Below are 23,475 nucleotides of genomic sequence, written 5' to 3'. Positions count from 1 at the left end.
GCAATTTTCATAGAGTATGGGTTTTTATTTGCGTAGCCGAATGACGTTAATCACATGTTTGTTTGTTATTTGTAGCGATGCTCTAAACGTTTGTTTGTATGGCTGAGAATTATATATACCTATATAAAAATGATTTAAAAATGCCAGTCTATGTATATAATTTATCGATTGTTAACAACATTTTTACCGAGGTTGATGTCTGTAACTGTTTGTTAATTTATTACTCACAAATGATAGTTATATCAAGTGTTTTTAGATTTTTCATCATCATTAAAAGTAGTATTGTAATTAAAGTGAACCAAATTCGTTAAATCGTTATTTTCTATTATTTTAATTTTACTTATTATCATGAAAAGATTATTAATTATATTTGTTTTAATTTATCTTAACGTAAGTATTTAATATTTAATTGTTTTTATTCAATTGTGAAATTATATTTATGTACCTACATAATATATTATGATAAATACCTAGTCTTAATTAATTGGTTTTTTTCTAGGTTCCTGGTCGATATTGTATGCTACCAAATAATATACTTGAAATCGATAATTTTGGTGTACCGTCACCATATGAGTTTTTATGGATAACAACTGTGTCCTATTGTAATGTATACTATTTGACGTATAATATGTTTATTGGCGTTGGAGTACCAATACAAGAACAAATATATTCTAATGATGATATAGCGCGTTTTCTTTTACCTGAAAATATATATGAGTGGTCAGACGAAACAGTTTTAGACTCACCATACAAATTTTTAAAATTGAGGGAAGCTTCACAAATTATTGAAAGTTTTGTTTTTGAAATTAAGGAATTTCAAAATGTTACAGGAACTGAAGATATAATCACAGGATTAAATATATGGGAGTCAATTGAAGAGAACATGGTCGATTTCATGAACAATATTTCCATTTTATCAAATCAAGTAAACCAAGTGATAAATGAAATGAATATTCTTCAAAAAAACGTAAACACCGTGGATACATCAGCAATGATGTACTTATACATGGATATTTTTGATAATATGGTTGATGTAATATCAGAAAATATCTTGCCATATAAAAATGCATTTAATTTCCTTGAAAAATATAATTCGAAAACCTACCAACAAGTAAGTACCAATATATATTTTTTATATGTATAGTAAATTTATGTAAAATACATTAAGTGGACTCCAGTCGATGACAAAAAAGTGACTTTTAGACCAAAAAGGCTGACAAAACTGGATCAATTTTGTTTGATGGGTTTTAATTTTTAAAAAAGATTATGATTGACTGAAGGTAATTTCCCGGTGCAGTTTTTAAAATTTTCCACAATTCTATAAAATTTGAAAATTAAATTTTATATTTTAGTTACTACCTCAATTATAAGACTTTTCCACTAATCTACTACCCGATACCTATTTATGGGAGGTTGATAGGGTATTATATCGAAGAAAATGACTTTACGGGAATAACTCTCAAGCTTTATAGCATTGTCGGATTTTGATCACGAAAATTTCGTACAGCCCGCATCGATCTCTGATTTTGTATTTTATTTCAAATAATTGTATTAAAAAAATTGTAAAAAAATGCTTTTTATCTTGTATTTTATTAGACATATTATAAACTTTGAGAATACAATATTGAAAAACAGAGATCGATGCAGGCTGTAGAATATTTCCCTCTAGCAATTTAAAAAAAATTATGAAATTTGGTTGATTCTACAAGGCGGTATCGTTATTCCCGCGGAGAGTATTTTTGAGGACAAAATTGCATGGGCACCGGGCGCCTTAACAAGTTTACTAGGTTTGACAAGGGGCGATATTTTTAATATCTATTTTTTAAGCTGTGATGAAAAAAATATGATATTTTTGTATTTATATTATTCATTATAACACTAACAATAATTGAAATATTAAAAATCGCATTTGGCCAAACCTAGTAAACTTGTTAATAAATCATAATAAGTTTTTAAAATAAAAATTTGTCAAACCAAATTCCTCCAGTTTTGTCTGGATTTTTTCCATCGACGGGAGGCCCCTTAAAGTATTTGTTATATAAATATATTCTACCTAAAAAGAGTGCCAGTACCGGTTTTTCAAATTTTGCACCATTCTACCAATTTTAAATTGTAAAATTGCATTTTATATTTTATCTGGCACATTAGTTATAATACTTTTTCACTAAACTTCTCTCCGAAACGTATTTAGGTTGATATGGTGTAATATTGCGAATAAATTATTTCACAGGAATAATTCTTAGGCCCTGTAGAATTTTCAAACTTTGATAACTATTTTTTTATCTGAAGAACACTATATACAGGCAACATTCAATTCTGATTTTTATTTTTTTTCAAATAATAGTATATAATAATTTGTAATAAAAGCTTAATATTGTATTATATTTGAAGACATGTTATACAGTTTGAGATTAAAATATTGAAAAACTGAGTTCAATGCAGTCTGTAGAATATAACCCTCTATTAGATAAAACAAAATTAAAAAATTTGATTAACTTTACAGAAAATGATTATTAATCATGTAAAGCGTATTTTTGTGGAAAAAATTACATTAACACCTTAATCAAAAATAATTAAATCCAATAACCCCAAAAAACCAATACTAAATTACATTAAAATATTTTGTACACTTAATCATAGTTTGGAGTTGGATACAATTCTGTAATTACAGGTTTAATAATCAAAATAAACAATAAACTAAATACATTTTAAAAACTAAACCGAATAATTCAATTGTTGATTCAAAATTTACATTTAGAATATTATTTATAATGAAAATAACTTATGTTTAAAACTGAATATAGGTAACGTAGTAATTGGTACTAATCATCGTAAAAAATAAAAATAAAGAAAAACTGTCTGAAAAAAACATTCATTACATACACTTTTTCATTTATACAGACAAATATTAAACAAGAGAAGAAAATCGAAAATAATCTTAATTCACGTGAATATACTCGAGTGAAGTTGGCTAAAGTATATGAGTTGTACATAGAAGCATTAACAATATTTTACAACTCTAAATCAGTTGACAAGCATTTTTCAAAATTAAATTTCATAATGTGGTATGAACTAAATTCATCAAAGAGTATTTTTGATTATGCTGCATCAAAACTTCTAACACACATTATAAAACTAAGAGAGTATACAGAAGAAGCGTACAAATTTAATAAGAAAAATATACCAGAGATAACATCAAAAGTCCAAGAGTATGTTTCTATCAACTTATATAATATTGTTGGAGTAATCAAGTCACCTCTACGAAAAATTCTAAAAGATGAAGATTTAATTAAAAATGACGTACTATCATGTCCTAAATCTTATGATAAAATGATGATAAATGGATTATTAAGTTCTAAAAACGAAGATTTGCATAAGAAAAGAATTAATAATATTAAATTAAGTTGGAATGATAACAGTATACAAATAGTTGCTTGGGACATAATAAATAAATATAATAGTTCATTATGTGATACCAATGTAACCCATAACACAAAACTGATGTATTGGGTAGAACAAATGTCAATTGATGAACAAAAAATAAACGTATTGGAGTCATCAATTTATGCAATGATTATACTAAAAAATTTAGAAAATGTTGTTTTGTGTTCAAATACAGAGACAAATTTAGAAACAGACATAGAAGAACTTATTCAAAATATTATAAATGACATGGACCAAAAATTAAATGAAATATATAAATACAGCATATACTCAATTATAGAGAGTAAAGAAAATATCATATCTGACGTATGGAATTATATAGAAAATGAAAATAATAATATTTTTAACATTTTAGATTGGTTAAACAAAAATATATCTAAAACAAACATTCCATATTGGCCAAATGATGTGGCGTGCAATGAGATTTATATAAAAAATATATTACAACTGGCTTCGGTATCTTCAGATATGTTATATGATGTAACACTAACCAGTATGCATAGAGCATTAGAAAATAATGAAATTGATAACCCCGTAGAAGAGTCAAACGCTTTGTTTATATTAAAAGATCTTGAACGTACTAAACACACATATAAAAATGTTATACAACAAATAAAAAATATTATTAAGATCAATACAATGTATATAAAATCAAATAATTTAATTGATATAAATTTAAAGTATAAAGCAATAAAAGAGCTAGCGAAATGCATTAAGTATAAAATATTCGCGATAACTGAATTAATAATACCAGCTTTTAGACAAACAGAATACTATAATCTGGTAGTACCCAAAGATACACAAGACTACTCAGAACATATTAAAAACATGAATACCATATTTTATTCTTATTTTAGAAAGACAACAGACTTAGAAATAAATAATGTAACGGCCCTAAATTTGATAAAAAAAAATGAGCATGAAATAATATCGATCTATAACAGACTAAGATATAAACACCAAAGAGTTAAAAAGAAACATAGATACATAAGGGTATTAAAATACAATATGATAAGTGTCAAACGAATGTACCGTACGATAATAAACCAATTAAAAAAAATAACTAAAGTCAACAATGACCTAAATTTGAAAAATAACCAACAAGAAATAAGACGGAGACTTATGATCACCGTGGCACTTATTATGGAAGATTTCATAAGGTTTGATATATACATTGATTGTCAACATAAGACAACACCATTATATAATGGAAGATACAGGTATACAATATCAGGTATTGATCTTGAGATTCAAAATGAAAACATTGATTATATGACCATATACAAAAAAATACGAGATAAAAGTTCGAAAAACCCAGACGATCAGAAGGATAAAATGATAAGCAGTGTTTCAACTAAATCAATTCAGTCGACTACCGTATCTACTGATCAAGACGCCGATTCCTTTGACACTCCGAACATGGTCTCTGGAAACAAGTTGGATGTAGATAAAACAGTCTTCGGCGGAATAGACATTAAATCAAAAACAACTGGTACTTCTGATGAAAGCACATCAACAGATCTTCAAACTGAAAACACTGTACAAAGCAGTACTTATAAATCAACGTCAACAAAAATATCAATGGATCACAGTTCCGATGATAATCATATTCCTGACATATTATCTGAAACAAATGTTGATAGCAGCAAAACTGTAACAAACGGAATGGACAATTCAAAAACACCAATAGACTATTTAGACGTTAGTATTTTCCCAGATGCCCAAACAGATAAAACGTCAAGCGGTATTTCAACTAAATCAATACAGTCGAATACCGTATCTACTGATCAAGACGCCGATTCCTTTGACACTCCAAACATGGTCTCTGGAAACAAGTTGGATGTAGATAAAACAGTCTTCGGCGGAATAGACATTAAATCAAAAACAACTGGTACTTCTGATGAAAGCACATCGACAGATCTTCAAACTGAAAACACTGTACAAAGCAGTACTTATAAATCAACGTCAACAAAAATATCAATGGATCACAGTTCCGATGATAATCATATTCCTGACATATTATCTGAAACAAATGTTGATAGCAGCAAAACTGTAACAAACGGAATGGACAATTCAAAAACACCAATAGACTATTTAGACGTTAGCATTTTCCCAGATGCCCAAACAGATAAAACGTCAAGCGGTATTTCAACTAAATCAATACAGTCGACTACCGTATCTACTGATCAAGACGCCGATTCCTTTGACACTCCGAACATGGTCTCTGGAAACAAATTGGATGTAGATAAAACAGTCTTCGGCGGAATAGACATTAAATCAAAAACAACTGGTACTTCTGATGAAAGCACATCAACAGATCTTCAAACCGAAAACACTGTACAAAGCAGTACTTATAAATCAACGTCAACAAAAATATCAATGGATCACAGTTCCGATGATAATCATATTCCTGACATATTATCTGAAACAAATGTAGATAGCAGCAAAACTTTAACAAACGGAATGGACAATTCAAAAACACCAATAGACTATTTAGACGTTAGCATTTTCCCAGATGCCCAAACAGATAAAACGTTAAGCGGTATTTCAACTAAATCAATACAGTCGACTACTGTATCTACTGATCAAGACGCCGATTCCTTTGACACTCCGAACATGGTCTCTGGAAACAAGTTGGAAGTAGATAAAACAGTCTTCGGCGGAATAGACATTAAATCAAAAACAACTGGTACTTCTGATGAAAGCACATCAACAGATCTTCAAACTGAAAACACTGTACAAAGCAGTACTTATAAATCAACGTCAACAAAAATAACAATGGATCACAGTTCCGATGATAATCATATTCCTGACATATTATCTGAAACAAATGTTGATAGCAGCAAAACTGTAACAAACGGAATGGACAATTCAAAAACACCAATAGACTATTTAGACGTTAGTATTTTCCCAGGTGCCCAAACAGATAAAACGTCAAGCGGTATTTCAACTAAATCAATACAGTCGACTACTGTATCTACTGATCAAGACGCCGATTCCTTTGACATTCCGAACATGGTCTCTGGAAACAAGTTGGATGTAGATAAAACAGTCTTCGGCGGAATAGACATTAAATCAAAAACAACTGGTACTTCTGATGAAAGCACATCAACAGATCTTCAAACTGAAAACACTGTTCAAAGCAGTACTTATAAATCAACGTCAACAAAAATATCAATGGATCACAGTTCCGATGATAATCATATTCCTGACATATTATCTGAAACAAATGTTGATAGCAGCAAAACTGTAACAAACGGAATGGACAATTCAAAAACACCAATAGACTATTTAGACGTTAGCATTTTCCCAGATGCCCAAACAGATAAAACGTTAAGCGGTATTTCAACTAAATCAATACAGTCGACTACTGTATCTACTGATCAAGACGCCGATTCCTTTGACACTCCGAACATGGTCTCTGGAAACAAGTTGGAAGTAGATAAAACAGTCTTCGGCGGAATAGACATTAAATCAAAAACAACTGGTACTTCTGATGAAAGCACATCAACAGATCTTCAAACTGAAAACACTGTACAAAGCAGTACTTATAAATCAACGTCAACAAAAATATCAATGGATCACAGTTCCGATGATAATCATATTCCTGACATATTATCTGAAACAAATGTTGATAGCAGGAAAACTGTAACAAACGGAATGGACAATTCAAAAACATCAATAGACTATTTAGACGTTAGCATTTTCCCAGATGCCCAAACAGATAAAACTTTAAGCGGTATTTCAACTAAATCAATACAGTCGACTACTGTATCTACTGATCAAGACGCCGATTCCTTTGACACTCCGAACATGGTCTCTGGAAACAAGTTGGATGTAGATAAAACAGTCTTCGGCGGAATAGACATTAAATCAAAAACAACTGGTACTTCTGATGAAAGCACATCAACAGATCTTCAAACTGAAAACACTGTACAAAGCAGTACTTATAAATCAACGTCAACAAAAATATCAATGGATCACAGTTCCGATGATAATCATATTCCTGACATACTATCTGAAACAAATGTTGATAGCAGCAAAACTGTAACAAACGGAATGGACAATTCAAAAACACCAATAGACTATTTAGACGTTAGCATTTTCCCAGATGCCCAAACAGATAAAACGTTAAGCGGTATTTCAACTAAATCAATACAGTCGACTACTGTATCTACTGATCAAGACGCCGATTCCTTTGACACTCCGAACATGGTCTCTGGAAACAAGTTGGATGTAGATAAAACAGTCTTCGGCGGAATAGACATTAAATCAAAAACAACTGGTACTTCTGATGAAAGCACATCAACAGATCTTCAAACTGAAAACACTGTACAAAGCAGTACTTATAAATCAACGTCAACAAAAATATCAATGGATCACAGTTCCGATGATAATCATATTCCTGACATATTATCTGAAACAATTGTTGATAGCAGCAAAACTGTAACAAACGGAATGGACAATTCAAAAACACCAATAGACTATTTAGACGTTAGTATTTTCCCAGATGCCCAAACAGATAAAACGTTAAGCGGTATTTCAACTAAATCAATACAGTCGACTACTGTATCTACTGATCAAGACGCCGATTCCTTTGACACTCCGAACATGGTCTCTGGAAACAAGTTGGATGTAGATAAAACAGTCTTCGGCGGAATAGACATTAAATCAAAAACAACTGGTACTTCTGATGAAAGCACATCAACAGATCTTCAAACTGAAAACAGTGTACAAAGCAGTACTTATAAATCAACGTCAACAAAAATATCAATGGATCACAGTTCCGATGATAATCATATTCCTGACATACTATCTGAAACAAATGTTGATAGCAGCAAAACTGTAACAAACGGAATGGACAATTCAAAAACACCAATAGACTATTTAGACGTTAGCATTTTCCCAGATGCCCATACAGATAAAACGTTAAGCGGTATTTCAACTAAATCAATACAGTCGACTACTGTATCTACTGATCAAGACGCCGATTCCTTTGACACTCCGAACATGGTCTCTGGAAACAAGTTGGATGTAGATAAAACAGTCTTCGGCGGAATAGACATTAAATCAAAAACAACTGGTACTTCTGATGAAAGCACATCAACAGATCTTCAAACTGAAAACACTGTACAAAGCAGTACTTATCAATCAACGTCAACAAAAATATCAATGGATCACAGTTCCGATGATAATCATATTCCTGACATATTATCTGAAACAAATGTTGATAGCAGCAAAACTGTAACAAACGGAATGGACAATTCAAAAACATCAATAGACTATTTAGACGTTAGCATTTTCCTAGATGCCCAAACAGATAAAACGTTAAGCGGTATTTCAACTAAATCAATACAGTCGACTACTGTATCTACTGATCAAGACGCCGATTCCTTTGACACTCCGAACATGGTCTCTGGAAACAAGTTAGATGTAGATAAAACAGTCTTCGGCGGAATAGACATTAAATCAAAAACAACTGGTACTTCTGATGAAAGCACATCAACAGATCTTCAAACTGAAAACACTGTACAAAGCAGTACTTATAAATCAACGTCAACAAAAATATCAATGGATCACAGTTCCGATGATAATCATATTCCTGACATATTATCTGAAACAAATGTTGATAGCAGCAAAACTGTAACAAACGGAATGGACAATTCAAAAACATCAATAGACTATTTAGACGTTAGCATTTTCCCAGATGCCCAAACAGATAAAACTTTAAGCGGTATTTCAACTAAATCAATACAGTCGACTACTGTATCTACTGATCAAGACGCCGATTCCTTTGACACTCCGAACATGGTCTCTGGAAACAAGTTGGATGTAGATAAAACAGTCTTCGGCGGAATAGACATTAAATCAAAAACAACTGGTACTTCTGATGAAAGCACATCAACAGATCTCCAAACCGAAAACACTGTACAAAGCAGTACTTATAAATCAACGTCAACAAAAATATCAATGGATCACAGTTCCGATGATAATCATATTCCTGACATATTATCTGAAACAAATGTTGATAGCAGCAAAACTGTAACAAACGGAATGGACAATTCAAAAACATCAATAGACTATTTAGACGTTAGCATTTTCCCAGATGCCCAAACAGATAAAACTTTAAGCAATATTTCAACTAAATCAATACAGTCGACTACTGTATCTACTGATCAAGACGCCGATTCCTTTGACACTCCGAACATGGTCTCTGGAAACAAGTTGGATGTAGATAAAACAGTCTTCGGCGGAATAGACATTAAATCAAAAACAACTGGTACTTCTGATGAAAGCACATCAACAGATCTTCAAACTGAAAACACTGTACAAAGCAGTACTTATAAATCAACGTCAACAAAAATATCAATGGATCACAGTTCCGATGATAATCATATTCCTGACATATTATCTGAAACAAATGTTGATAGCAGCAAAACTGTAACAAACGGAATGGACAATTCAAAAACACCAATAGACTATTTAGACGTTAGCATTTTCCCAGATGCCCAAACAGATAAAACGTTAAGCGGTATTTCAACTAAATCAATACAGTCGACTACTGTATCTACTGATCAAGACGCCGATTCCTTTGACACTCCGAACATGGTCTCTGGAAACAAGTTGGATGTAGATAAAACAGTCTTCGGCGGAATAGACATTAAATCAAAAACAACTGGTACTTCTGATGAAAGCACATCAACAGATCTTCAAACTGAAAACACTGTACAAAGCAGTACTTATAAATCAACGTCAACAAAAATATCAATGGATCACAGTTCCGATGATAATCATATTCCTGACATATTATCTGAAACAAATGTTGATAGCAGCAAAACTGTAACAAACGGAATGGACAATTCAAAAACATCAATAGACTATTTAGACGTTAGCATTTTCCCAGATGCCCAAACAGATAAAACGTTAAGCGGTATTTCAACTAAATCAATACAGTCGACTACTGTATCTACTGATCAAGACGCCGATTCCTTTGACACTCCGAACATGGTCTCTGGAAACAAGTTAGATGTAGATAAAACAGTCTTCGGCGGAATAGACATTAAATCAAAAACAACTGGTACTTCTGATGAAAGCACATCAACAGATCTTCAAACTGAAAACACTGTACAAAGCAGTACTTATAAATCAACGTCAACAAAAATATCAATGGATCACAGTTCCGATGATAATCATATTCCTGACATATTATCTGAAACAAATGTTGATAGCAGCAAAACTGTAACAAACGGAATGGACAATTCAAAAACATCAATAGACTATTTAGACGTTAGCATTTTCCCAGATGCCCAAACAGATAAAACTTTAAGCGGTATTTCAACTAAATCAATACAGTCGACTACTGTATCTACTGATCAAGACGCCGATTCCTTTGACACTCCGAACATGGTCTCTGGAAACAAGTTGGATGTAGATAAAACAGTCTTCGGCGGAATAGACATTAAATCAAAAACAACTGGTACTTCTGATGAAAGCACATCAACAGATCTCCAAACCGAAAACACTGTACAAAGCAGTACTTATAAATCAACGTCAACAAAAATATCAATGGATCACAGTTCCGATGATAATCATATTCCTGACATATTATCTGAAACAAATGTTGATAGCAGCAAAACTGTAACAAACGGAATGGACAATTCAAAAACATCAATAGACTATTTAGACGTTAGCATTTTCCCAGATGCCCAAACAGATAAAACTTTAAGCAATATTTCAACTAAATCAATACAGTCGACTACTGTATCTACTGATCAAGACGCCGATTCCTTTGACACTCCGAACATGGTCTCTGGAAACAAGTTGGATGTAGATAAAACAGTCTTCGGCGGAATAGACATTAAATCAAAAACAACTGGTACTTCTGATGAAAGCACATCAACAGATCTTCAAACTGAAAACACTGTACAAAGCAGTACTTATAAATCAACGTCAACAAAAATATCAATGGATCACAGTTCCGATGATAATCATATTCCTGACATATTATCTGAAACAAATGTTGATAGCAGCAAAACTGTAACAAACGGAATGGACAATTCAAAAACACCAATAGACTATTTAGACGTTAGCATTTTCCCAGATGCCCAAACAGATAAAACGTTAAGCGGTATTTCAACTAAATCAATACAGTCGACTACTGTATCTACTGATCAAGACGCCGATTCCTTTGACACTCCGAACATGGTCTCTGGAAACAAGTTGGATGTAGATAAAACAGTCTTCGGCGGAATAGACATTAAATCAAAAACAACTGGTACTTCTGATGAAAGCACATCAACAGATCTTCAAACTGAAAACACTGTACAAAGCAGTACTTATAAATCAACGTCAACAAAAATATCAATGGATCACAGTTCCGATGATAATCATATTCCTGACATATTATCTGAAACAAATGTTGATAGCAGCAAAACTGTAACAAACGGAATGGACAATTCAAAAACACCAATAGACTATTTAGACGTTAGCATTTTCCCAGATGCCCAAACAGATAAAACGTTAAGCGGTATTTCAACTAAATCAATACAGTCGACTACTGTATCTACTGATCAAGACGCCGATTCCTTTGACACTCCCAACATGGTCTCTGGAAACAAGTTGGATGTAGATAAAACAGTCTTCGGCGGAATAGACATTAAATCAAAAACAACTGGTACTTCTGATGAAAGCACATCAACAGATCTCCAAACCGAAAACACTGTACAAAGCAGTACTTATAAATCAACGTCAACAAAAATATCAATGGATCACAGTTCCGATGATAATCATATTCCTGACATATTATCTGAAACAAATGTTGATAGCAGCAAAACTGTAACAAACGGAATGGACAATTCAAAAACATCAATAGACTATTTAGACGTTAGCATTTTCCCAGATGCCCAAACAGATAAAACGTTAAGCGGTATTTCAACTAAATCAATACAGTCGACTACTGTATCTACTGATCAAGACGCCGATTCCTTTGACACTCCGAACATGGTCTCTGGAAACAAGTTGGATGTAGATAAAACAGTCTTCGGCGGAATAGACATTAAATCAAAAACAACTGGTACTTCTGATGAAAGCACATCAACAGATCTTCAAACTGAAAACACTGTACAAAGCAGTACTTATAAATCAACGTCAACAAAAATATCAATGGATCACAGTTCCGATGATAATCATATTCCTGACATATTATCTGAAACAAATGTTGATAGCAGCAAAACTGTAACAAACGGAATGGACAATTCAAAAACACCAATAGACTATTTAGACGTTAGCATTTTCCCAGATGCCCAAACAGATAAAACGTTAAGCGGTATTTCAACTAAATCAATACAGTCGACTACTGTATCTACTGATCAAGACGCCGATTCCTTTGACACTCCGAACATGGTCTCTGGAAACAAGTTGGATGTAGATAAAACAGTCTTCGGCGGAATAGACATTAAATCAAAAACAACTGGTACTTCTGATGAAAGCACATCAACAGATCTTCAAACTGAAAACACTGTACAAAGCAGTACTTATAAATCAACGTCAACAAAAATATCAATGGATCACAGTTCCGATGATAATCATATTCCTGACATATTATCTGAAACAAATGTTGATAGCAGCAAAACTGTAACAAACGGAATGGACAATTCAAAAACACCAATAGACTATTTAGACGTTAGCATTTTCCCAGATGCCCAAACAGATAAAACGTTAAGCGGTATTTCAACTAAATCAATACAGTCGACTACTGTATCTACTGATCAAGACGCCGATTCCTTTGACACTCCGAACATGGTCTCTGGAAACAAGTTGGATGTAGATAAAACAGTCTTCGGCGGAATAGACATTAAATCAAAAACAACTGGTACTTCTGATGAAAGCACATCAACAGATCTTCAAACTGAAAACACTGTACAAAGCAGTACTTATAAATCAACGTCAACAAAAATATCAATGGATCACAGTTCCGATGATAATCATATTCCTGACATATTATCTGAAACAAATGTTGATAGCAGCAAAACTGTAACAAACGGAATGGACAATTCAAAAACACCAATAGACTATTTAGACGTTAGCATTTTCCCAGATGCCCAAACAGATAAAACGTTAAGCGGTATTTCAACTAAATCAATACAGTCGACTACTGTATCTACTGATCAAGACGCCGATTCCTTTGACACTCCCAACATGGTCTCTGGAAACAAGTTGGATGTAGATAAAACAGTCTTCGGCGGAATAGACATTAAATCAAAAACAACTGGTACTTCTGATGAAAGCACATCAACAGATCTCCAAACCGAAAACACTGTACAAAGCAGTACTTATAAATCAACGTCAACAAAAATATCAATGGATCACAGTTCCGATGATAATCATATTCCTGACATATTATCTGAAACAAATGTTGATAGCAGCAAAACTGTAACAAACGGAATGGACAATTCAAAAACACCAATAGACTATTTAGACGTTAGCATTTTCCCAGATGCCCAAACAGATAAAACGTTAAGCGGTATTTCAACTAAATCAATACAGTCGACTACTGTATCTACTGATCAAGACGCCGATTCCTTTGACACTCCGAACATGGTCTCTGGAAACAAGTTGGATGTAGATAAAACAGTCTTCGGCGGAATAGACATTAAATCAAAAACAACTGGTACTTCTGATGAAAGCACATCAACAGATCTTCAAACTGAAAACACTGTACAAAGCAGTACTTATAAATCAAGGTCAACAAAAATATCAATGGATCACAGTTCCGATGATAATCATATTCCTGACATACTATCTGAAACAAATGTTGATAGCAGCAAAACTGTAACAAACGGAATGGACAATTCAAAAACAACAATAGACTATTTAGACGTTAGCATTTTCCCAGAGGCCCAAACAGATAAAACTTTAAGCGGTATTTCAACTAAATCAATACAGTCGACTACTGTATCTACTGATCAAGACGCCGATTCCTTTGACACTCCGAACATGGTCTCTGGAAACAAGTTGGATGTAGATAAAACAGTCTTCGGCGGAATAGACATTAAATCAAAAACAACTGGTACTTCTGATGAAAGCACATCAACAGATCTTCAAACTGAAAACACTGTACAAAGCAGTACTTATAAATCAACGTCAACAAAAATATCAATGGATCACAGTTCCGATGATAATCATATTCCTGACATATTATCTGAAACAAATGTTAATAGCAGCAAAACTGTAACAAACGGAATGGACAATTCAAAAACACCAATAGACTATTTAGACGTTAGCATTTTCCCAGATGCCCAAACAGATAAAACGTTAAGCGGTATTTCAACTAAATCAATACAGTCGACTACTGTATCTACTGATCAAGACGCCGATTCCTTTGACACTCCGAACATGGTCTCTGGAAACAAGTTGGATGTAGATAAAACAGTCTTCGGCGGAATAGACATTAAATCAAAAACGACTGGTACTTCTGATGAAAGCACATCAACAGATCTTCAAACTGAAAACACTGTACAAAGCAGTACTTATAAATCAACGTCAACAAAAATATCAATGGATCACAGTTCCGATGATAATCATATTCCTGACATATTATCTGAAACAAATGTTGATAGCAGCAAAACTGTAACAAACGGAATGGACAATTCAAAAACACCAATAGACTATTTAGACGTTAGTATTTTCCCAGATGCCCAAACAGATAAAACGTTAAGCGGTATTTCAACTAAATCAATACAGTCGACTACTGTATCTACTGATCAAGACGCCGATTCCTTTGACACTCCGAACATGGTCTCTGGAAACAAGTTGGATGTAGATAAAACAGTCTTCGGCGGAATAGACATTAAATCAAAAACAACTGGTACTTCTGATGAAAGCACATCAACAGATCTTCAAACTGAAAACACTGTACAAAGCAGTACTTATAAATCAACGTCAACAAAAATATCAATGGATCACAGTTCCGATGATAATCATATTCCTGACATACTATCTGAAACAAATGTTGATAGCAGCAAAACTGTAACAAACGGAATGGACAATTCAAAAACACCAATAGACTATTTAGACGTTAGCATTTTCCCAGATGCCCATACAGATAAAACGTTAAGCGGTATTTCAACTAAATCAATACAGTCGACTACTGTATCTACTGATCAAGACGCCGATTCCTTTGACACTCCGAACATGGTCTCTGGAAACAAGTTGGATGTAGATAAAACAGTCTTCGGCGGAATAGACATTAAATCAAAAACAACTGGTACTTCTGATGAAAGCACATCAACAGATCTTCAAACTGAAAACACTGTACAAAGCAGTACTTATAAATCAACGTCAACAAAAATATCAATGGATCACAGTTCCGATGATAATCATATTCCTGACATATTATCTGAAACAAATGTTGATAGCAGCAAAACTGTAACAAACGGAATGGACAATTCAAAAACACCAATAGACTATTTAGACGTTAGTATTTTCCCAGATGCCCAAACAGATAAAACGTTAAGCGGTATTTCAACTAAATCAATACAGTCGACTACTGTATCTACTGATCAAGACGCCGATTCCTTTGACACTCCGAACATGGTCTCTGGAAACAAGTTGGATGTAGATAAAACAGTCTTCGGCGGAATAGACATTAAATCAAAAACAACTGGTACTTCTGATGAAAGCACATCAACAGATCTTCAAACTGAAAACACTGTACAAAGCAGTACTTATAAATCAACGTCAACAAAAATATCAATGGATCACAGTTCCGATGATAATCATATTCCTGACATATTATCTGAAACAAATGTTGATAGCAGCAAAACTGTAACAAACGGAATGGACAATTCAAAAACATCAATAGACTATTTAGACGTTAGCATTTTCCCAGATGCCCAAACAGATAAAACTTTAAGCGGTATTTCAACTAAATCAATACAGTCGACTACTGTATCTACTGATCAAGACGCCGATTCCTTTGACACTCCGAACATGGTCTCTGGAAACAAGTTGGATGTAGATAAAACAGTCTTCGGCGGAATAGACATTAAATCAAAAACAACTGGTACTTCTGATGAAAGCACATCAACAGATCTTCAAACTGAAAACACTGTACAAAGCAGTACTTATAAATCAACGTCAACAAAAATATCAATGGATCACAGTTCCGATGATAATCATATTCCTGACATATTATCTGAAACAAATGTTGATAGCAGCAAAACTGTAACAAACGGAATGGACAATTCAAAAACACCAATAGACTATTTAGACGTTAGCATTTTCCCAGATGCCCAAACAGATAAAACGTTAAGCGGTATTTCAACTAAATCAATACAGTCGACTACTGTATCTACTGATCAAGACGCCGATTCCTTTGACACTCCGAACATGGTCTCTGGAAACAAGTTGGATGTAGATAAAACAGTCTTCGGCGGAATAGACATTAAATCAAAAACAACTGGTACTTCTGATGAAAGCACATCAACAGATCTTCAAACTGAAAACACTGTACAAAGCAGTACTTATAAATCAACGTCAACAAAAATATCAATGGATCACAGTTCCGATGATAATCATATTCCTGACATATTATCTGAAACAAATGTTGATAGCAGCAAAACTGTAACAAACGGAATGGACAATTCAAAAACATCAATAGACTATTTAGACGTTAGCATTTTCCCAGATGCCCAAACAGATAAAACTTTAAGCGGTATTTCAACTAAATCAATACAGTCGACTACTGTATCTACTGATCAAGACGCCGATTCCTTTGACACTCCGAACATGGTCTCTGGAAACAAGTTGGATGTAGATAAAACAGTCTTCGGCGGAATAGACATTAAATCAAAAACAACTGGTACTTCTGATGAAAGCACATCAACAGATCTTCAAACTGAAAACACTGTACAAAGCAGTACTTATAAATCAACGTCAACAAAAATATCAATGGATCACAGTTCCGATGATAATCATATTCCTGACATACTATCTGAAACAAATGTTGATAGCAGCAAAACTGTAACAAACGGAATGGACAATTCAAAAACACCAATAGACTATTTAGACGTTAGCATTTTCCCAGATGCCCAAACAGATAAAACTTTAAGCGGTATTTCAACTAAATCAATACAGTCGACTACTGTATCTACTGATCAAGACGCCGATTCCTTTGACACTCCGAACATGGTCTCTGGAAACAAGTTGGATGTAGATAAAACAGTCTTCGGCGGAATAGACATTAAATCAAAAACAACTGGTACTTCTGATGAAAGCACATCAACAGATCTCCAAACCGAAAACACTGTACAAAGCAGTACTTATAAATCAACGTCAACAAAAATATCAATGGATCACAGTTCCGATGATAATCATATTCCTGACATATTATCTGAAACAAATGTTGATAGCAGCAAAACTGTAACAAACGGAATGGACAATTCAAAAACATCAATAGACTATTTAGACGTTAGCATTTTCCCAGATGCCCAAACAGATAAAACTTTAAGCAATATTTCAACTAAATCAATACAGTCGACTACTGTATCTACTGATCAAGACGCCGATTCCTTTGACACTCCGAACATGGTCTCTGGAAACAAGTTGGATGTAGATAAAACAGTCTTCGGCGGAATAGACATTAAATCAAAAACAACTGGTACTTCTGATGAAAGCACATCAACAGATCTTCAAACTGAAAACACTGTACAAAGCAGTACTTATAAATCAACGTCAACAAAAATATCAATGGATCACAGTTCCGATGATAATCATATTCCTGACATATTATCTGAAACAAATGTTGATAGCAGCAAAACTGTAACAAACGGAATGGACAATTCAAAAACACCAATAGACTATTTAGACGTTAGCATTTTCCCAGATGCCCAAACAGATAAAACGTTAAGCGGTATTTCAACTAAATCAATACAGTCGACTACTGTATCTACTGATCAAGACGCCGATTCCTTTGACACTCCGAACATGGTCTCTGGAAACAAGTTGGATGTAGATAAAACAGTCTTCGGCGGAATAGACATTAAATCAAAAACAACTGGTACTTCTGATGAAAGCACATCAACAGATCTTCAAACTGAAAACACTGTACAAAGCAGTACTTATAAATCAACGTCAACAAAAATATCAATGGATCACAGTTCCGATGATAATCATATTCCTGACATATTATCTGAAACAAATGTTGATAGCAGCAAAACTGTAACAAACGGAATGGACAATTCAAAAACACCAATAGACTATTTAGACGTTAGCATTTTCCCAGATGCCCAAACAGATAAAACGTTAAGCGGTATTTCAACTAAATCAATACAGTCGACTACTGTATCTACTGATCAAGACGCCGATTCCTTTGACACTCCCAACATGGTCTCTGGAAACAAGTTGGATGTAGATAAAACAGTCTTCGGCGGAATAGACATTAAATCAAAAACAACTGGTACTTCTGATGAAAGCACATCAACAGATCTCCAAACCGAAAACACTGTACAAAGCAGTACTTATAAATCAACGTCAACAAAAATATCAATGGATCACAGTTCCGATGATAATCATATTCCTGACATATTATCTGAAACAAATGTTGATAGCAGCAAAACTGTAACAAACGGAATGGACAATTCAAAAACATCAATAGACTATTTAGACGTTAGCATTTTCCCAGATGCCCAAACAGATAAAACGTTAAGCGGTATTTCAACTAAATCAATACAGTCGACTACTGTATCTACTGATCAAGACGCCGATTCCTTTGACACTCCGAACATGGTCTCTGGAAACAAGTTGGATGTAGATAAAACAGTCTTCGGCGGAATAGACATTAAATCAAAAACAACTGGTACTTCTGATGAAAGCACATCAACAGATCTTCAAACTGAAAACACTGTACAAAGCAGTACTTATAAATCAACGTCAACAAAAATATCAATGGATCACAGTTCCGATGATAATCATATTCCTGACATATTATCTGAAACAAATGTTGATAGCAGCAAAACTGTAACAAACGGAATGGACAATTCAAAAACACCAATAGACTATTTAGACGTTAGTATTTTCCCAGATGCCCAAACAGATAAAACGTTAAGCGGTATTTCAACTAAATCAATACAGTCGACTACTGTATCTACTGATCAAGACGCCGATTCCTTTGACACTCCGAACATGGTCTCTGGAAACAAGTTGGATGTAGATAAAACAGTCTTCGGCGGAATAGACATTAAATCAAAAACAACTGGTACTTCTGATGAAAGCACATCAACAGATCTTCAAACTGAAAACACTGTACAAAGCAGTACTTATAAATCAAGGTCAACAAAAATATTAATGGATCACAGTTCCGATGATAATCATATTCCTGACATACTATCTGAAACAAATGTTGATAGCAGCAAAACTGTAACAAACGGAATGGACAATTCAAAAACACCAATAGACTATTTAGACGTTAGCATTTTCCCAGATGCCCAAACAGATAAAACGTTAAGCGGTATTTCAACTAAATCAATACAGTCGACTACTGTATCTACTGATCAAGACGCCGATTCCTTTGACACTCCGAACATGGTCTCTGGAAACAAGTTGGATGTAGATAAAACAGTCTTCGGCGGAATAGACATTAAATCAAAAACAACTGGTACTTCTGATGAAAGCACATCAACAGATCTTCAAACTGAAAACACTGTACAAAGCAGTACTTATAAATCAACGTCAACAAAAATATCAATGGATCACAGTTCCGATGATAATCATATTCCTGACATATTATCTGAAACAAATGTTGATAGCAGCAAAACTGTAACAAACGGAATGGACAATTCAAAAACATCAATAGACTATTTAGACGTTAGCATTTTCCCAGATGCCCAAACAGATAAAACGTTAAGCGGTATTTCAACTAAATCAATACAGTCGACTACTGTATCTACTGATCAAGACGCCGATTCCTTTGACACTCCGAACATGGTCTCTGGAAACAAGTTGGATGTAGATAAAACAGTCTTCGGCGGAATAGACATTAAATCAAAAACAACTGGTACTTCTGATGAAAGCACATCAACAGATCTTCAAACTGAAAACACTGTACAAAGCAGTACTTATAAATCAACGTCAACAAAAATATCAATGGATCACAGTTCCGATGATAATCATATTCCTGACATATTATCTGAAACAAATGTTGATAGCAGCAAAACTGTAACAAACGGAATGGACAATTCAAAAACATCAATAGACTATTTAGACGTTAGCATTTTCCCAGATGCCCAAACAGATAAAACTTTAAGCGGTATTTCAACTAAATCAATACAGTCGACTACTGTATCTACTGATCAAGACGCCGATTCCTTTGACACTCCGAACATGGTCTCTGGAAACAAGTTGGATGTAGATAAAACAGTCTTCGGCGGAATAGACATTAAATCAAAAACAACTGGTACTTCTGATGAAAGCACATCAACAGATCTTCAAACTGAAAACACTGTACAAAGCAGTACTTATAAATCAACGTCAACAAAAATATCAATGGATCACAGTTCCGATGATAATCATATTCCTGACATATTATCTGAAACAAATGTTGATAGCAGCAAAACTGTAACAAACGGAATGGACAATTCAAAAACACCAATAGACTATTTAGACGTTAGTATTTTCCCAGATGCCCAAACAGATAAAACTTTAAGCGGTATTTCAACTAAATCAATACAGTCGACTACTGTATCTACTGATCAAGACGCCGATTCCTTTGACACTCCGAACATGGTCTCTGGAAACAAGTTGGATGTAGATAAAACAGTCTTCGGCGGAATAGACATTAAATCAAAAACAACTGGTACTTCTGATGAAAGCACATCAACAGATCTTCAAACTGAAAACACTGTACAAAGCAGTACTTATAAATCAACGTCAACAAAAATATCAATGGATCACAGTTCCGATGATAATCATATTCCTGACATATTATCTGAAACAAATGTTGATAGCAGCAAAACTGTAACAAACGGAATGGACAATTCAAAAACACCAATAGACTATTTAGACGTTAGCATTTTCCCAGATGCCCAAACAGATAAAACGTTAAGCGGTATTTCAACTAAATCAATACAGTCGACTACTGTATCTACTGATCAAGACGCCGATTCCTTTGACACTCCGAACATGGTCTCTGGAAACAAGTTGGATATAGATAAAACAGTCTTCGGCGGAATAGACATTAAATCAAAAACAACTGGTACTTCTGATGAAAGCACATCAACAGATCTTCAAACCGAAAACACTGTACAAAGCAGTACTTATAAATCAACGTCAACAAAAATATCAATGGATCACAGTTCCGATGATAATCATATTCCTGACATATTATCTGAAACAAATGTTGATAGCAGCAAAACTGTAACAAACGGAATGGACAATTCAAAAAAATTAATAGACTATTTAGACGTTAGCATTTTCCCAGATGCCCAAACAGATAAAACTTTAAGCGGTATTTCAACTAAATCAATACAGTCGACTACTGTATCTACTGATCAAGACGCCGATTCCTTTGACACTCCGAACATGGTCTCTGGAAACAAGTTGGATGTAGATAAAACAGTCTTCGGCGGAATAGACATTAAATCAAAAACAACTGGTACTTCTGATGAAAGCACATCAACAGATCTTCAAACTGAAAACACTGTACAAAGCAGTACTTATAAATCAACGTCAACAAAAATATCAATGGATCACAGTTCCGATGATAATCATATTCCTGACATATTATCTGAAACAAATGTTGATAGCAGCAAAACTGTAACAAACGGAATGGACAATTCAAAAACACCAATAGACTATTTAGACGTTAGCATTTTCCCAGATGCCCAAACAGATAAAACGTTAAGCGGTATTTCAACTAAATCAATACAGTCGACTACTGTATCTACTGATCAAGACGCCGATTCCTTTGACACTCCGAACATGGTCTCTGGAAACAAGTTGGATGTAGATAAAACAGTCTTCGGCGGAATAGACATTAAATCAAAAACAACTGGTACTTCTGATGAAAGCACATCAACAGATCTTCAAACTGAAAACACTGTACAAAGCAGTACTTATAAATCAACGTCAACAAAAATATCAATGGATCACAGTTCCGATGATAATCATATTCCTGACATATTATCTGAAACAAATGTTGATAGCAGCAAAACTGTAACAAACGGAATGGACAATTCAAAAACACCAATAGACTATTTAGACGTTAGCATTTTCCCAGATGCCCAAACAGATAAAACGTTAAGCGGTATTTCAACTAAATCAATACAGTCGACTACTGTATCTACTGATCAAGACGCCGATTCCTTTGACACTCCGAACATGGTCTCTGGAAACAAGTTGGATGTAGATAAAACAGTCTTCGGCGGAATAGACATTAAATCAAAAACAACTGGTACTTCTGATGAAAGCACATCAACAGATCTTCAAACTGATTTTTACATTGCGGACAATAACAATTGAGTATTTTTTATGATTAAAATGAATGTCAGTTCTTATATGCACTGGTGCTTTTTCATAATTTATGACATAATTTCTAGCTTTTGATTGCTGTCGGTTCAATTGCTTACTCTGATAGTGATATTATTTTATAATTAGTTCTGTTTTTCATTTGTTTTTTTTTTTTATATTTGTTGTTTGGATATTAATTATCTTAGTCATTTAATTTGAATTTTTGCTGTGGTACATTTTCATGTTTTACATCATATTACTTATATTTTATTTATATATTTTTTTAATTTTATTATTGCGAATATTGATTCTTTTTTGACCCATAATTCTTTTCACCATATATTTTTTTATTTGTATTTGTATTTTTATTTAAATTTATTATGATTGTTTGAATTTTATATTTGGTGATTAGAATCTATTTAACTTCGACATTATTGATGTTTTGCGGTTATAACTGAGAATTTCAGCACGTATTATGTTTTTACGTGATATGGTATTTTGATGATTTAATAAAATGTTTTTTTATTT

General features: G+C 33.6%; 1 protein-coding gene across 1 annotated transcript; it reads left to right on the top strand.

Moving 5' to 3' along the window:
- Nucleotides 1-256: 256 nt before the first annotated feature.
- Nucleotides 257-22,959, top strand: LOC132948432 (uncharacterized). The gene is made up of 4 exons (XM_061018880.1): nt 257-390; nt 500-1,111; nt 2,902-4,756; nt 9,545-22,959. The coding sequence occupies exons 1-4, from the start codon at nt 349-351 to the stop codon at nt 22,957-22,959; spliced, it is 15,924 nt and encodes a 5,307-aa protein (XP_060874863.1). The 5' UTR covers nt 257-348.
- The last annotated feature ends 516 nt before the right edge of the window (nt 22,960-23,475 follow it).

Source organism: Metopolophium dirhodum, chromosome 7, assembly GCF_019925205.1.
Source record: "Metopolophium dirhodum isolate CAU chromosome 7, ASM1992520v1, whole genome shotgun sequence".
NCBI classification, from domain to species: Eukaryota; Metazoa; Arthropoda; class Insecta; order Hemiptera; family Aphididae; genus Metopolophium; species Metopolophium dirhodum.
Note: the sequence above shows the minus strand (reverse complement) of the source record. Positions and strands in the feature narration are given on the sequence as shown.